The sequence below is a fragment of the Rousettus aegyptiacus genome, unplaced genomic scaffold, assembly GCF_014176215.1.
Source record: "Rousettus aegyptiacus isolate mRouAeg1 unplaced genomic scaffold, mRouAeg1.p scaffold_m13_p_10, whole genome shotgun sequence".
NCBI classification, from domain to species: Eukaryota; Metazoa; Chordata; class Mammalia; order Chiroptera; family Pteropodidae; genus Rousettus; species Rousettus aegyptiacus.
The window spans coordinates 25,460,295-25,474,010 of NW_023416285.1; the positions used below are offsets into that span (position 1 = coordinate 25,460,295).

Consider the following 13,716-nt stretch of genomic DNA (forward strand, 5'->3'; position numbering starts at 1 on the left):
ATTATGTCATAATTTCTCCAAAAAGTTTTGATGATTTAGTGCAGTTTAAAATTCTTCCTCGATTTTTTTTCTCCTTCGATACCCAAACTGTAGCCCTCTATTGGTGGCAGGCATGCAATTGGCCATTGTCGATGGCGTGAGACCAGTGCTGTGGCTCCTTACATTAATCAATCATATTGTGGTCTAAATGTTGTTTGTCATTTGTTTTTGGAAATGCCCTCTTGTGAGGTTCTTGTGGCAATAGTGGATAGGATATTAAATTTTTTATAGTTGTTTAAAGATTTTTATTTTTAACAAAAAAGAGATTTTTACCATTTATGCATTTTATGAGTCTTCTTTCCGTTACAACCAAAAAGAGACTATTTTAAATGGTTATTGAATGTGCCATTTTAGTTTCAAGCTGTTAAGATTCTGTCTGTTCAATGAACGCAGATAAACATCAATAAAGAACATTATAAATTATTAAAATATGTCATTAAATTGGTAATAGGAAATAGTTTATACACATATCATACACATAAAAAAAGTAACCACTATCTTTATTTTTCCCATGGGTATTGTATCTTAAGTACTAAAGTATTCTGTTTGATAGCCAGTAACTTACATAAATAGATCATGCGTGCAGTAGATGCTCAATATATATTAATTTATTGAATGAATGATATAAGCCTTGTATTAGAGCATAAGTTAAATCACGCTAATTTGATCAATGGACCCCAGGCATAAAACCTCTATAACTCATATGAGTCATTAATTCACATTCCAGGTACATATGTTATCAGTGAAAAATTTTTACCATCTCCCTGTTTATTTTTAAATCTTATAATAATGGTAACTCTGAAGAAAGTAAGTAGCAAAAGGCAAAAGAAAGTTTGGATTTCTATTTTATTTAAAATCTCAATCTGATTTTTCTTTAATTTACCCTAGTTTCAAATTTATGGCTAGTGGTAATTTTTATATGATATTTAGCCAAAAGTTCTACATATGCTAGCATTAAATAAACAACACATTTTAAAAAAAAATTTCAATCATTCCTAACTAAAGATGTATTTTGCAGTTATAGTCTGACTCATAATAGAATTATATAGGAGAAATTGTAAAATAAAAAACTAAAATGACCCAAAATCTTTATAGTATAGTATTATTGGTAGAGTTCGCAGCTAGAATAGATTTTTTCTTTCGTTTTTTATTATTAATTACATCTGAAGCATAAAACGGGGAAATAGTTCTGCAACCTTACCAAGAGAACTTGCAGGGCTAGTTCATTGTCTTTCTTAAATAGTCTTTGATCTAATATTTTTAAAGGACTAAAAATAAATATTCGAGTTTTGTATACAAAAGCCTTATCAAAGATGTAATTGTGCTTATTCTTGAAACAAATATTGAAAAATGTCATCTTTCAATAATGGACTATGTGTAGCCTAGATCTCAAGGTAAAGAAAAGCATGGATTGCCTGAGAACAATATTAGATTTTTAAAATATTTCTCATTTAGACTTTGATACAATGATTATTTGAAGAGAATTGGGAATCATTTTGTTTGAGACAGTTATTTTTTGTTTAGACTCATGAAAATTTTCCGGCTTTTTCCTGTTCCTAGAAGTCCCTCTAGTGGTGACTAATATGAACACAATAAGAACAACTGAGAAAACAACTGACTATTCATTAAAATCCACAAAGTCATCCTAGCAGGTTAAAGTTCTTCATTTGTTATTCATAAGCACTATATTAACAAACAAAACTAGAGCTCTTTTCTCCTTCTCTGAAATGCTAACTTTGATTGATTATTATAATGAGCCCTTTCTTAGGAGATTGCCATTATTTTTTCTTCAGAACCGAAAGAAAAACAATTATGATTAGCACAGTCTATAGGTAATGAATTTCATATGGATATTAGCAGTCTGTGACTGTTCCCAGATACTACTTTAAAACCCCCTTTATAAACCTCATTAACTTGATATCTGAATAAGAATTTGTTAAATGGAAATGTCATTAAAATGCCATCATCTGTGGGGATGTTTATTGTCCTGTGTTTTGTTTTTTTTTTAACTAACAATTTGTAGCAATGTGATATCCATCCCAGAACCCTGTGACTGCGTATTATGTTGTATGAAGTGTTACATTTGTTCATCGGTACCACATACTAATCTCTGTTCTTGTAATTCGTGTTACACCCACCAACCCTGCTACCAACCAAATCACACAGGGAGCATCTGGCTTAGACGGAAAGCCAGGAGCCCGGGTGAGTCAGTACCTTGTCTTGCTCCAACGCGTATATGGCTATGAATTCTGTACTTCAAGACAGACCCTTTTGGTTCATATACTCTCATCAAATGATGAGGGTACCTAGGACTGGGGTAAAAGGAGAAGAGGGACAAAGGTAGTGGCAGAAAAGGGAAAGGCGGACAGAGCATGGGCTGCAGCTGTATTTGACGGACAGCTAAAACTGTAGGACATCTTCGTGAAGCCCAGGCTTAAGTCTGGAAAGCTTGCCAGAATGACCAGTCTAATTATTTAAGAATCCAAGACAAATTTCCTCATAACCAATGGACAGTTCCTGTAATTCATGAGAAAGACCTTCTGAAGGGATTAAAATAATGTGAATTTATTTTAACTTGCTTTTCCTCTTATGTACATGTCCATATTAGAAATGTAACTTCTTCATTGGAACTAACTTTCGAATCTCTGTTCATCAAAATGACTTGTCTGTCTTGTCATTTTGTCACTTTTCTTTGATTCTTAACAGCTCCATCTCTTAAATTTCAGACACTGATACTCAGTATTTCGAAGTCTTCTGAAGATGAACTTTGAGTGTAGGCAGAAGGAAAAAAGATCAGTATAAAATGATGACAATTCACCAACATTAGAATGAATTGAAAACTCTGAATTATTTCATATCACAAGCCTCACATAGAATAAATAGGAATGGTAGAACAGAAATAGGAATACTATTTTAAAAATTGTGCCAGAATAGTTCCATTTGCAAATATATAATAAATTCTTTGCAAATCAAAGCATAGTCTTCTTGAACATGAGCAAATATACTTAAAGTCCTTGCTACATTTTTAAGAATCAAAAAGAAATTTCAGCTATTCAATTCTAAAAACCTCTTTCAGACAGTCATTATTTTCCCTGGACCTCAGTGTTCGTTTTTTCATTCAGATATTATCTCATCTGCCACAGAAATCCTAATCCTGAACCAGGAAGCCAGAGAGCAATTATGCCATTAAATCATTGGCTGCCTTGTTTGTGCCTCGTAAGCCTAGTGGCTTCAGCCACTGCAGCAGAACCCACAAAAATAATTCCTTCCTTCTAAGCCCCCTGGTGTTCTCGAAAGAGCTGAAGAAAGTTTGGTTTGAGCAATTATACTCTATTCTCATTTGATATTTTTTTCGCTCGCGTAAGTGTTCAAGCCTCTTAAACAGCTGAAAACAAGGCTTAGAGCATTTGTGGCCAATGAAAGAAGGGTGGAGAGTGACAGTGAACAAGAGGTAACGTGAAAGAAAACAATTACATTTTTCTTCTTGAGATTATGGGGGCAAAACGAAGATATTCCATTTAGTCAGGGAGGAAATATATTATTAAACATGATGTACAGCTTTTTGTATGTGCCCTTCACTGAATTGCATCGTTATATAATTTATTCCTTTTGTATGAGCTTCTTGAAAACTACTGGCCTGAAAGAATTAAGTATAAAGCACTTTGAAAGGAGATGAGTTGTCTTACTAACATTCTAAGGCATCGTTCACCCAGGAAAAATCCAAGATAAATTATAACTGGGATATGTCTCATATTATCTTATTTTTATCTTTTTTTAGGGTACAGATGGCCCTATGGGACCCCATGGCCCTGCAGGTCCCAAAGGAGAAAGAGTAAGTCGCTTTTTAGATTATTAAGCTATGACCTAAAGAAAACAGAGTGTGGCTTTTTAATTTTATTTGAACTGAACAGTTCATTTCCGAGAAGAAACAAAGGTCTATCAAATATTAAATGAAAATAGATACCATCTTAAGTTCTATTCAGAGTTCTCACACTGAGAGAAGAACAGAGTATTAACACAGACTATGGCTGCCTAATGAAAAACAATGCGTACATTTACATGGATAAAATAAATAGCTCAGACCACTCCTTCTTAACTCATAAGGAAGATATTTTTATTTGGACTTAATCCAGTAAATTGAAGTCAATGGGGCAAGAACTTCCAGGACTATATATTCAGGTTGATAATCATTTATATAAAGCCACTGTGTTCATTGAGAGTAAGATGTAACGTTTAAAGGAAAATTGCAAAACTTAAGTATTCTCCTCCATACAATTACTCATGTTCCTTAAAAAAAAAAAAAAAAAAAGCCTGTCTTTCTTTAACCATAAGGAAATAATTTCAGTACATTATAAAACAAAAACCTTTCACTAACTCCTCTCTTGCTAGGCCATGTTTCTATATCCTTGGGAACAATAACAACAACAACAACAACAAAAAGCAGAAGATAAATATCTGACACAAAAAAATGTCCTGCCACATCAGCAGCTGGTCATCTGTCCGTAACTTCTCTCCCTCTTTCTCTGTTTTGTCTCCCACTTTTTCTTTTCCTCGCCTTGGGGAACTTAGAAGTGTTTTCTGTGTCTGAGTGGAATCGCGTCATCGGTTTCCCCACTGTTCAGGGTAGGATGTAAAGAAAGTATCCTGATAGTGAGGGCTTCAGCATGTTGGAAGGCTTCATTGCGCAACTCTGCAGTCTTTTAAAACTCTACAGAGTTTCATCAGTCCGGGGTGATTTGCTTTAACATAGAGGACCGCGTAGTGATTTCTTTGGCATACGTTTCAGTTCCGTGTTCTATAAAGTAAATTCACTCATTCAGTAAATATTTATCATACGCTATGATGTACAAAGCACAGTGTCTTTCTAGTGTGAAATGGAAACTCTCCTTCCTTTTATGTAAAGTCTATTTTGCTAATTTGCTCCAGTGAGTTGAATTAAACAATTATAATTAATTCATCATCCTATAACTTTTTACGAATCCACAATATATGTTTATTTGGTACTGTAAAGGAAATAGCTATTTTATCTGATCTAGAAGTTTTTACAACCTAATTGCAGAGGAAAAAAATTACCTGAGAAAAATAGCCAGGTAATGAGGCCAGTGTGAATACAAACAGTACAGGCTGTACATAGAGCAATGAGGAAGGCTAGCTTTATCCAAGAATGCTTCTAGAAAGAGGTGAGTCCTAAAGGAATAAATAGTCTGGATCTGCAATTGTCTTTATTTGATCTTATTTCTAAGATCAAGCCAGTGACTTATGAAGATCATCTTAATTAAAAATATTTAAGAGTGAAGAGCCTCCCACTGATGAACCATTCAAGCGTTGTATCAAGAAATTCAGTACATGTACTAAAAATGGAGCAGCAAATCTCAAGTAGTCTTTTGGCAGAATGCCCTGGGGCTCAAGAGGGTTTACCATTTGGTAAATCAGCTGCTACTTCCGATAGCTCCACAGTGTCACAAGAGTATCAGGTCTCGATGCTGGGGCAGAACTAACCACGAGAGCAAATGAAATCTCTAAGAATTTTTGAAGGCATAGTTTAAGTCAAATGGTGTGCAGTGTAAAGTGTTACACTTGTATTTACTCAGCATGTTAACTACCTTAGCTGGATCGTGTATCAGTCCTCTCCAAGTGCCCCTCACCCAAAGTGCCAAACTGGAGTGCGATTCTCAAAGTTAATTGATTGAGGCGTCATCTGGACTCTCTTGAAAAAGTTTCAAAATTTAAAGGGAAGAACCAGGAAAAGGGAACATTCTAGAATAATTCCTTAGTGTAGACATGCACATTAAAGAGCCTGAATGAAATTAGATCAGCCTAAAAGGAGCCAGGCATTTGACAGACAATGTTACTCAGAAATTGTCAAGTACATGAGCGTACTTGACAGCTCTTCAAGCACCTGATGGCCCCTGCCTTCCGTCGATTTCTTCATCTGGCCTTGTAACTGCTTAGGAACTCTCTAGAAGTTGTTAAATTGGGGAGGTTCAAAAGTTCTTTTGGAATTATTTAATCCAGGAAAAGAAGTTGCTCATTCAAATCCCTGTGTTAATGTTTCATTCCTACAGGTTTTCAAGTTGGGACCATTAGGATGCTTTTTTTGGCTCTTAAGTGACGGACCCCCAAATTAAAATGCCTTAAACAATAAAGAAATATATTGTTTATATCAAAATATTCAGTGGAGGGACTCCAGTCTTTGCTTCTGTGCCCTTTCCGTGTGCTAGCTTTGTCTTCTGACCACAGACACACTGGTCACGGCTCGGCTCTCAACGCCCCCTCCAGAGAAGCATCAGCAGAGCAACACACATCTAGACCTTCTCTCCTTTGCCTCTTTCTTAGGAGTGAGGAACCCCTCCCCACTGCTTCCCAGCTGACCGCCCCCCACACCTTATTGGCCAGAATTAGGTCATATGTCCTATTCTGAAACAATCACTGGCAGGTGAAATGGAATCATCAGTATTAGCCTAAAGTAATTATTTTGGGGTGAGCAATTCTATAAAAGAAGTTCCACAGACAAATGTTTTAGTGACAACTTAATTCAAATAAGCCATGATATATTTATTTTTAAAACAAAATAAAGCCAAGGTGCTCAGTCAGAGGAGAGAAAAGGGAATAGGTATATTGAAATACTCCATGGAGATTTTTTTAAACGATCTGTTCGAACTCTAATTTGTTGAGTTTTTTAAAACCAGACCCACTCCAGGTTATGTGAGCCATCCTTTTAACCATTCCACACCACACACACACACACACATACACCACCACGGCCGCCACCATTTTAAAAATCATAAATAACAGTCAGATCAAACTGAAATAAATGTATTTTAAATTAAGTGTTTTTTAGGTTGCCAAGCCCTTTTTATTAAAATTAAGACCGCTAGATACATAATAATAATACACATATTATTGGGTGATAATGAATTTCATATTTTATAATCACATATATCTTCAGAAAAATTCTTGTAGAATATGTTATTCTTATTTTACAGCCAACGAAACTCAGGCACAGAAAGATTAGGAAAGTTACGTAGGGCCATATAGCCAGTAAGTGCCAGAACTGGAGTTCAGATTTAAATCTGTTTCATTTCAAAGCCTGGCCACTCGACTGAATGCAATTGCTGCTCTTTCAGTAATAAACAGTGAGCAATAATGATTAAAAGTTCAACAAGCTTTTATCATACTTATATTTATTTTCAATAATCTCCCTATACTATATGTGCTTCTAGGTGGAAGTGCCAATTTGCTCTACAAACCCTTAAGTTTAAAGAAAAATGTTAACAGTGACTTGAAATTTTCTCAAATGGGAATCTGGGATGTAGAGAAACAGCAAAATACTTGGATCTGTGTGCACAGTTTTCAGCTGAACTTGGCATTTGACCCAGGAAAAAAATTTGCTAACGTTTAAATTTCTTCAGTGGTGTGTTATAGGGATATAACATTTTCTGTTTGGTCACTATTGTAAACATCACCGTGACTCCTGACAAACCCCTTAATTTTGAAGGTGGCAGCAGAGGAAAACACCATTCGAAATGCAGAACATGTCTTTATTATCACAATTACTCATATTCTTGGGACCACCTCCAATTACACTTAGTCTTTGTAAGCATTCAAGATTGTCATCTAAGCTAGGGGCAAGGTAGCAATGAAGGTAATACATACCTACCTTGTCAGACATTTAGTCAAAGGCATAAACATTTTTAAACCCTCCTTTTCAGAAAGGAAGGAAAACAGGTACATGATTGTATTAATTTGACTTGATTCATGCATTCAACAAATATTTACTGATGTGTCAGACACTATTGTAAGCCACGGGGGTGCAGGAGAGAACAAAGCAGAGGCCCTGCACCCTAAGGTGCATATTCCAATCATGCGCTCAGCAAAGAATAAACAGGTTACAACCTGTCTGTGTCTCCAGATACAAGCGCCACGTGTACTCGGTATAGGACCAGGAACGCTTTGGTGAGGAAGAGACATTTGATAGAAAAAAAAAAAAAGGCATTTTATTCTTACATTTTAAAAAAGTAGTAACTTAAAATAATTAGTAACAAATAAATTATTCATACCAGGGCCAAAAAAACAAGGTCAGCGTTCCAGATTTGCCATTCCTTATGCACAGCAGGACAGCAGCAGCCTTCCTTACTGTCCTTCTTTCAAAGGCGATTTAATAAAATAGTCTAATGCAGATTACTTTTACTATATTATTGGCAGTGACTCTGGGAAAACCTGAATCTTTGGAATTTTGATAGAATGATACTTGAGATAGTGTCTTTATCTGCAAGTCATTAGGGAAAGTGTTTGAATATAGGTGTTTATGTATGATTTGAATTTTCCATCTTTCATTTTAGGGTGAAAAAGGAGCTGTGGGAGAGCCCGGCCCCAGAGGGCCCTATGGACTGCCTGTGAGTTCTGTGTCTTGTGTGCGGCCACCACCTTCAGCATGCAGAGACTGCCTGTCACTGGCACAATTAACCCTTCCCTCATGGGGCCAACTAACCACATGACAGGAGCAAAGAACAATCCACTAAGTCTCTCCAACCCCAGTGTCACCATGTCCTCGAGAGCTAGGTCATATCTGTGTCACATTTTCCCGCTCACATATAGACACACACCCACACACTTCATGAGATTGAGAGGGTCAGAGCTTGTCCATGTGGTGACCAGTACCAGCCTGAAAGTGGATTCCCACTGTCAGATGATACTTTCCCTCTGCCATCTGACTGGACGCCCATAATTGGTACTTCTTTGGAGGGTCACTGTACCAAAAGTGGTTGTGGAAGCCTTGGTTAAAACAACTTCCTGCAGGTGTTATCTTCTCTCATAGGTCACTTACTGAAATTACTCTTGCTAATAAAAGCTATTTCTCAAATCGATGTTTATGATGACTATGATGTCTCTGAGCCCTCTAAGTTGCTGTGGTAACAAGGGCTCTTCAGGACATAGCTGTTGATAGTGTTCTGTCTTCTGAAGATTCTCAATTACACAGACTTCAAATTAAGGCCTCAGGTTTGCTTCAGAACATTATCTTTGAGATAATCATAAATGATTCCTTGGGGTAGGGTAGGGACTGCAATAGGAGCATTGGTTGTATTAAGATTTCTAACCCCTGTGTATCTTCCATATACCTTGTACTTTCCCGTTTTTATGAACTGAAATAATAAACTTAAACCATGATTACTTCAGTGCTAAAAGAGAGGCTGATTTTAAAACAGATTCCAAGTGAAGGCTGTTTTGAAATAGATGTCAATTGACGGAATCAAAACAACTTCTCAACAACTTGAGGTGGATCCATTGTCTGACACAATAGGGTCACTGGTCTGATGATCTGCACATGGGCGTGATTTTATCCTTGCTCAACAGTCTTATGACTCCTTTTGTATGTGGGGATCATTCATTTATAAAGCTTACTTAAAAACAGTGTTTAAGTTGTGACCTTTACACCCTCAATATTAATAGACTAGGTGCACATCTAGCCAAGTTAAAACTATATTTAACAATATAATTTCCATGTTTTTTACTCACTTATAAACTAGCTACTAAATTATCAAAACAGCATTGATATGCACACTCTATTAGTGCTGGTGTGTTTTTAAATTAATTAAACCATATTTTTGCTTTCAACTTACTCTTGGTTTAATAACTTGGTTTAATACCAAGCATTTAACTTCAGTAAAATAACAGATTGAATAACCTGATATATAAGAAAAACTTTTCATAACCCTTAACAACAACATTAACAGTCACTTTACTTATTTAGTAATGAAATTTGTTTTACTAATCAATAAAAAAAATATTTTTTTCACATTTCTGAAGTAGTTCTAATACCAGTGTTGCATATGCAGGCAGCCTTAACTAAAACAATAACCTATTTTTGAAACGTAGGAACACTAACGTAGCTACTGTGGTTCTTTGGCAGGGGAAAGATGGAGAGCCTGGTCTTGATGTAAGTAATACGTGCATCAAATATCTTCCTATTACAATAGATGCTCCATCATCAATAACAGCAAGAATACTTCTTTTTTTTCTGTGCACAGTTATGCATGTAACATATATTGCTATACATGTAGGCAATATGAAATACACCACTAGCGTTTACATAAGATAAACAAGAGAAAAAATAATTATCTGGTGTAAAGTTAATAACCGACAGTTGATAGTACCACTTCAAAATAGTTTCCCAAATTAGGGATGCTCTCAATGTCTGCAGTTGAATCATCTATTTAAAAATGTACATAAAATTGAAGTATATTTCACATGCTACCCTTAAAGAATGATATAACTAGTCTCAAAGCTATTATGCAGTATTTTCCCTTTAGCATAGAGTCCCTATATATCTTATAATTTTGTTAATATGGAGACTCTCAAATGCCTCTTGAAATGAACACTGGTCACCCTGTATTATGTGAATAATAACAATAACAAAATTAATAATAGCTACTATTTATTGAGCACCTGTTGTGTACAGATATAATTCTGATACTTTATATCATTGCATTTAATGCTCACACCAACAGTTGTGTAGTAGAATATTATCTTATTTTATGGTCAAGGGACTAAAATGCTGAGGTAAGTGGTTTGCCAAAGGCCACGCAGAGCAGTGAACTTGTCAGGATTCAAACTGGTATCCTGATATTCTCTCCACTATACATTTCCTAGGAGAAAAAGCAAGAAACCTGTTGTATACAGATGTTAACTATTTTTTGTAAGTGCTACTTTAGCTACGTTCTCAGATTGTTGGGCATGCCATTTTTTTTATATCTACATTTGAAAACATGAAATCTTAACTTTATATTTTCAATGTGATTTGCCACAGTTACATCAATAGATCTCTTTGGTTTGCTTTTTATTTATCCTATAGGGCTTCCCTGGTCCACGAGGCGAGAAGGGTGATCTAGGAGAAAAGGGAGAAAAGGTGACCTCTCCATCTCAGCATGTGCCTGTTTGCTTTTTCTCCTGCTGTCTGTTTTGCTGTTTAGCCTGTGTGACTCTTTCATACATCTAATCTTTCTCCATCTTGTGCTCCAAAAACATGCCCATGCTTGATCTAAGGAATCAGGTCTTCAGAGAGGAATGAAGAAGGCTATCCCGCTAGAAATAAGGGCACTTTCTAGTATAGAAGAAAATTATAATCCCCAGATAGCCAGGCTACAATTTTTCAACTACCCGGCACCAACGTGTTGAAAGATGTAATGTTCGAGGATTCTTGAAAATGAAAGAATAAGGGCATTTATTCCATTAAACTGAAATAGCGCAAATCTGCAGCAGTCTTCTGGCAGAATTCACTTAACCCTATAAAGCCCTCACCTCAGTTACCTTCACACATTCTCAAGAGAGACAGAAGACATGTCTTGCGTCTTGATTGAATTGGAGAATGGAAGACAAGCAGCGTGACTGACCAACCCCAGCGAGTCCATTAGGCAGAGAGTAGGATGTGCCACTTTTACATGCTGTGCATATTTTTAAATGAAGATATTGGCATATTTTTTGATGTTGTGCTTAGGTTCTATCTCAGGACCATCCACTTCAGGGTCTATAGGCTCCAAAAGCAGGCAAATGGTTTTATACCTAAAAGCAAACTTTGGATTATGGATTTTTGAAATAATTTTTCCTTTCTGTTCTCCTTTGCTTTTACTGGACACAGCAAAAGAAGCAAATAAAAACTGAGCACTTTAGTAGAACAGTGAAACTCTTAAAGTGGCTGAAAGTGTACCTTCTCAGTTCAAATTTAAACCAGCTATATTTTTCAGATTAATTTGTGTCCTGACTTATTTACCAACATGCTGTTTTCAAAAACCCTGTAAATTCTCTTTAACAGTAAGGTCCATAGCTTTTGAAAAGCACAGTCAAATGAAAATTGTCAAGAAAAGAAGGGCGTTAAGCCTGCTGTGTGTTTTTAGACCTTAAATATTACTTAGCTTTCCATTGACAAGAAGACCGATCTGAGATGAGTAGTTATGGGAAACTACCACCACCATCATCAATATCATTACATTTATTAAGCGCTTAGGCATTTTCCCAAAAGCTTTATGTGTGATAAGTCTTTCACACCAACCTCAAGGTCGATGCTGTTTTGTCTGCATCTCACAGACAAGGCATAAAAATAGTTCTTTTATTCTGAATTATAACTTCTAACTATAAAATATGCACGTTTTGAGATAAATTGTGTATTTTAGCTCAATGTATGTATGCTTTAAAGCAGCAGTCCCCAACCTTTTTGGCACTAGGGACCAGTGCTCTTATGAGAATCTAATGCCAATGACCTGAGATGTAGCTGAGGTGGTGATGCTAGTGCTGGGGAGCGGCTGCAAACACAGACGCTCACTCGTCTGGCTCACTTCTTGCCGTGTGGCCAGGTTCCTGACAGGCCATGGATCGGTACCAGTCCACAGCCCGGAGGTTGGAGACCCTTGTTTTAAAGGTTGTAGGCATTTATTTCTTCTTTCCCTAATGGGTTGTCTAAGTCTAAAATCTTACTCAAAAGTATGTCACCATTTTGAGGTTACTCATTTTAATTATCTTTTAAACAAAGAGGAAGTGATCAGTTTTATAACTTATTAATACATTAAACTATAGATTTAATACTCAAGTAATGTTAATCACTCATATAAAATATTTCCATATTTCAGATTCATGTATACAAGTTTTATGTTTAGGAAAATTAGATTCTAGATGTGAACATTCTTTGACCTGGGAGACAAATATTAGCAGGAGCCCTTATGCACTCATACCCACAACGACAGATAAGGTTTCATGTTGCCTAGGGAATCCCTAACTGTTACAAAACTGTACTGGTTAATAACACCGATACATTATTCTTTGTACGGTAGTTATCTGTTTTCTATAAAGCTTGAAGTTTGCTAAAATATTGCTGAAAAATTCCTATACCCTGTTCAGTCAGCATTCATATCACAACACTTTTCTGTTGAATTATTAATCTGGGTTGATTTATAAATCAAACAGTGAAGTGAATTCTTAATTAATAATGCCCAGCGCCCCTGGTGTCAGTCACACCTATGTGAAGAAGAGTCCACTGTGTCTTAGAAGAAAAGAGCTCACTGAAACAAGCTTAAATCCGTTTTATGTCATAGCACTGAAGTTACTTTCTGAAGAAGGATGTTCATTCATCTTGCGTGAGTGAGCGATTCACTCCCAAATGCTCCTCCTACCTCATTTCCTGTCACATCTGCTCTCATTTCACTCTGGCTTCTCAGGTCTTTGTCTTTGATTATGATCAACTGAACCACACAAAATTTTTCTCTTTTTCCAGTTTTAAAGAAATCCAAGTGTTTTTGATTCTGAGCCTTCTGATGCAATCTTTTTGGCACACAGGAGATAAATGAGAAGCTTTCGTTCACTCAGAATGAATATATTAATTTGAATGCATATCTCATATATTTCTGTTCAGTATGCTTTTCACCTTTGAATATTTATGTTGCTTTGCTTCTGAAATTAATCAGTTTTATATAACTGCCATCCTGATTGCAGAATGAATACACTGATTTAAATATGTATTGTATTTTGTATTCTGTACTCACCGACTTCTTGTCTATAAATATGCAGAGATATTTATGTTAACGTGAAACAGCTGAGGTGCATTCCTACCTTCTCCTCCTTTTGCCTCCTTTCCTTAATTCCTCCATCCTTGTGATCCATGCAGATTTCCACAACCTTTACCTTGATTCC

The 13,716-nt window shown here is 36.1% G+C and overlaps 1 protein-coding gene across 1 annotated transcript in view; it reads left to right on the forward strand.

Moving 5' to 3' along the window:
- The window catches only part of COL25A1 (collagen type XXV alpha 1 chain), a 387,771-nt gene extending 375,163 nt beyond the window's left edge, over positions 1-12,608 (forward strand). The window contains 6 exon segments of the mRNA XM_036227627.1: positions 2,206-2,241; positions 3,818-3,871; positions 8,382-8,435; positions 9,950-9,976; positions 10,892-10,967; positions 10,970-12,608. Coding sequence (XP_036083520.1) covers positions 2,206-2,241; positions 3,818-3,871; positions 8,382-8,435; positions 9,950-9,976; positions 10,892-10,967; positions 10,970-11,076 — 354 coding nt within the window. The 3' untranslated portion in view covers positions 11,077-12,608.
- The last annotated feature ends 1,108 nt before the right edge of the window (positions 12,609-13,716 follow it).